General features: G+C 38.6%; 1 protein-coding gene across 1 annotated transcript in view; it reads right to left on the reverse strand.

The window, feature by feature from the left end:
* Positions 1-4662, reverse strand: part of LOC102680478 (probable G-protein coupled receptor Mth-like 1) — a 151194-nt gene that overhangs the window by 4163 nt on the left and 142369 nt on the right. Inside the window, exon 6 of the mRNA XM_006616286.2 lies at positions 4346-4484. Coding sequence (XP_006616349.1) covers positions 4346-4484 — 139 coding nt within the window. The remainder of the gene's footprint in view (positions 1-4345; positions 4485-4662) is intronic.

Here is a 4662-nt window from a genome sequence, read left to right on the forward strand (position 1 = left end):
CGATGCTTCGATCGCTCGTTACACTCTCGTGAAACGAGTTTAACGAGAAACGTTTCGTCTGGACGTTTCGTTTTATTATCATCACGGATGTTCTTTATTATAATTATCGCGGAATAATGAAGAAGAAAGAGGAAACACGTTCAATCCGTGACGATTGCAATTTGCGAGAAAACTTTGTGGCCGCATTGTGGAGAACATCGCCGCACGGAATCGAGTTTGCCTTAACGGATTAACGGATCAAACGGGATTAATTAGTTCCAACTCCCTTCCTACGAGTTTCAAGTATTCTTAGATCGACGCGAAGCAATGGACGTTTGTCCAGAAATCGTGATCGTCATCCTATCATCACAACTTCGAATCGAAGATCGTATCGTGTTTTAATTTTAAGAATTAATCTAAGAGAAAAAGAAGTAAAAATATGACTTTCTATAAGTGACTCAGAAGAGAAATCGTAGGGCAAGAGAAAAATCGCCATGCACGTGATACCATGGTCATAAAATCGTAAATTCATTTCTTACATTCTGAAAGGAATTAGTGGTCAAAGTTCAAAAGTGAATCAATATACAAGATTTTTACTCGCCTCCGTTTTCTCTAAAGGCTGACAAAAACGTAAGCCTCTACTTTACGATCTTACGTCTCTTATACGATGCGAAGACGAATTCGAGAAAGAGAAATAATTCGATGAGAGATGAAAGAAGAGGAAGAAGGGGAGAAGGAGGGGCGGAGGAACGTAAAATGCAATCATGGCGACCGCATCTGTCCGGCTGACGGTTATAGCGCGTGTTTTATCACGTTTATTCAACCGGTAACCTTGTCGCTCCTGGGTCGGGCATAATTCAAAAGGGATTCCTCCTTTTCTTCTTTTTGCGCCTTCTTTGAGCGGCGCGATACTACACCGCCGCCGAACTTTATTTGCGACCCGTTTATTTTGGCAGTGACGCCCAGTTTTAAATCGCGAACAGATAGACCACAGGCGACGCCGACCATTCACTGAACGTTTCGTGAATGAACATAATTTTCTTTTTTCAATGATCTTTTTCTCTTTTGGAATTTGGAAGATTGCTCGAACAGCCGGTATTAATATTGTTTTTATTCAATGAAATGTTTTACGCATAATCAGAGTTTTTTTTTTTCTTCTTCTTCTTCTTCTTTTCATTTTTATGCGCTCTTAAAATTTTATGATTTAATTTTATTGAAACATATCGTTAGAAAATGATTGCAGAGAGTTTAGAGAAATGGCTTCGAGTATTTGTGTATCTATTTCTATTCGAGTTTCTATTTTCATTTTCTCGCGATTCAACATCGAATATTTTTTAAATATACCGCTGTGAAGTTTGCTTCAACATAGATCCGTGCATTAACCTTGACAGAAATCACAGGCGTTCCTATTTTTACGTCTGATATTTATTTTCGTACTCTAAAAAAGTTTTCATTTGTTCGTTTTCTATTGTACATTCGTGAATTCATTCGAAATTCGTCTTTTATTCGAATTAAAAAACTAAAGATGTTATTGTTCATCGAAACGACACGTCCGTGTAAAAATTACACAATTTATTTTCTCGAGCCATCTTGAAATTTTATTCCCTCGAAATCGAAACGAAGCATCATCTGATCAATTTTTCAAAATCTCTCGAATTTTACATAGAAATATAATAAACTAATCGCATCGAAGAATTAACAAATATTTTTCAACGATATTTCCATTCATAATTCAACCGAATAATCCTCCAAATAAAAATCAACTTGTAATTCAATTTACTCGCCACTTTCACCAAAAAAGTAACCTTTCATCGATCGATAATTTTTCGCACTTAAAAATTTTCTAGAATTCTCTAGATCAAACGTGGAATCGTACGATCCAGGGGGGGATAAACCATAACTTTTTCACCCCTTGCATCGAACAGGTTCGAATATTCGAATTATGCTTAATGGGTGGCGGACGAAAAAGAGCATCATGCTTCTCGAAAATTACGAACAGAGTATGGATACAGAAAGAAAGAAAGAGAGAGAGAGATGAAATAAAGAAAATGGAACGCGAGAGAATCTCTATCCGCCATTATGGTCGGCGCGTGTCCCTCTGTCTGCCTCCGCAGACAGGGATCGAAAAGAGTGAAGGGGGGAGGCATGGCCGAAAGAGAATCGCAAATTGAGATCGTCAATATCAATTTCGACGGGACGAGGGAGCAAAGGTGGTTCGAAGGGACGGCGTACGAATGGAAAATAACGATTCGATGCCTGATATCTGTCGGCGCGGCCGTGATAAAATAAATTCTCCTTTGAACCCCCTCTGGAAAAAAAAGTCGTCGGTTGCCAGGCATAAATATCCGAAAAAAAAAAAAAGAAAAGAAAAAAAAATGTGATTCGTCAAACGATGTTGGTCGCCTTGTATCAAAAGACAAGGACAGGAAACGTGATATTTTCACGTCCGGTTGGACATTTTCCTCAAAGAATCGAGAGATTTATCTGGCCCATCCGTTCTTCCAGTTTCTCCGAAATTCATCCACGTTTTCGTGATTACGTTATCAAAATGATAATATTTGTTTGTATATAGTATATCGAAATTTTATTTAAATTCTTTTCAAAAGAAATCGACTCCAATTCTTCCTTTACGTCTTCCCTCTTTTTATTAGTAAATACGATTTCGTCTAAGGAAACTCGTCGATTCCCAATAAAACAGCTCGTTTATTTCCTTCGAATTCCAATCGAAAGTGGAAACGGTCGTTATATATACCCATTCCGTCGAAATGAAACATCTTTGCGAGATTTAGAAAAAGAAATCCTATTTATCATCTTATTATTCTATCTTATGTATCACTATATGCATATCCTCATATTAAATATATTAAATCCTCAATCATGTGCAACCTTCTCCAAACCCTATTCCCAAAACTAGATCCTTCCATCCTTCCGCATCGTATCATACTTTTCACTTTCCCTCAGTTTTCAAAATCCTACTTTCCCTCGACGTGGGAAAATTTGACAAAATATTCGATCGAAGCTCGTAATTGAAAGCGTTCGCTGATCTCTGATGATTATATTCGCTGGTTCCGTTGGAACCAGTTATCCTTGATCTTTATCGAACCTCCGTCCTTCGAGCCGAAATAAAGCATCGTGCGCCATCCCACGACCAATAAAAGCCCCCATATTCCGCCTGTTTCTCTACCGCCTGTGTTAATCGTTCCTGCGTATCGCCCCCTCCTCCTCCACTCCCGTGCAAACAAACTTCTTTGACCTCGCGCTATTGCAGCTTTTAAACTTCTCGAAGTTTAGCACCGCGTAATCGTTTCGCTGTTCAACTTTTCAGAGGCGAGGTTGCGGTGATTAGCGAACACTCGCGTTTCCCAAGTGGTGAATTTCTCCCTCAGTTTATTAATCTATCTCTCGGTGACCGAGAGAGACCATAGCATTGGTCCGGATGGGAGATCAGGGCTCGAGATAATTCGGGTTCTCAGGGTTGGCTATTATATCGGATTTAAAGTAGCCGAGGAAAGTTTTAGGGTATCAAACGCGATCTAGATCTTCCGTAAACGCATCGCGGCCTAATGGCGAGAAACTCGGAGGAAACTGAAAATAACTTGGACTTGTATCCGGGTCTTGCGCGTGCGTAGCGATGGGATCGAGCTCGTTGCAAGTTCGAATTTAATTGGAAAATCGTTTCGTTTTCGTTTTTTTTTTTTTTTTGGAATCTATGTCATCTTATCTAAAGCTAGTTAAAAAGACGAGAACACTGATAAATTCTAAAATGATAATAGATGTATAAAAAATAAAATGTAAATTTGGATAATTTTTGTAACAATACGAAGCATCGTCTCTTAATAATGATCGAATTCCACGAAGCGAATATCTTAAATTAAATTTAAACTGATTTTTGACTTGAAGTTTACGAGTTGATCCTATCATCGCTATCGATGAAACCGACGAAACTTTCCACGACGATGCTCTCGATTTCGAAAGCTGTGAGATCGTTGATTCTTCTTTTTCCCTTCCCAAATTATTCTTTGAAAAAAAAAAAAAGAAAAAAAAAGGAAGAAAAGATAAAAATCTGGAAACATTCGTGGAAAAAAAAATTCGCCAAATATTTATACGCGAAAAGAAGACCGCGTGGCTATTGGCGAGAAACAGAATACGTTTACGAATTCGCCCGGAAAGCTTTCGAGTAAATATTTCTTTTTCCCTTGTGGATACGGTTGGGAACAGTCATATCCACGTCGGTGTGCAGCAACACCGGCCGGAACTGTGGAGGAACCAGCGGGGTAAACCACGGGATCGAAACTTAATTTAGAGGTGGTGAAGATTCTTGGAGACAGTCGTACCGGCCTCGATCGATCCGGAAAAATTCACTTACCGTTCCGTGGTGCTTTTCACGAATTCGCCTTTCCATAGACCGCACGTCAGCTCGCGGGCGGTTGCTGCGAAAAACAGAAGATTGACAGCGAGCAAGAAGCCGATGGGGCCGAAGAAGTATGCCAAGATTGCCATGTCATCTGGAAAATATATTTTCTCTCGTTTAAAAATCAATCAATAATTATTTTTAATATCCAAAGATAAATAAATACGATGATATTAATAAATTAAATTAAAAAGAAATAAATGGATTGGATACAAATACAAATTACACGGAGACCCAAAAAATTTTAATCAAAAGTTTAAAAAAAAAAAAAA

This window comes from Apis dorsata, unplaced genomic scaffold (genome assembly GCF_000469605.1).
Source record: "Apis dorsata unplaced genomic scaffold, Apis dorsata 1.3 scaffold_256, whole genome shotgun sequence".
In the NCBI taxonomy this organism is placed as follows: Eukaryota; Metazoa; Arthropoda; class Insecta; order Hymenoptera; family Apidae; genus Apis; species Apis dorsata.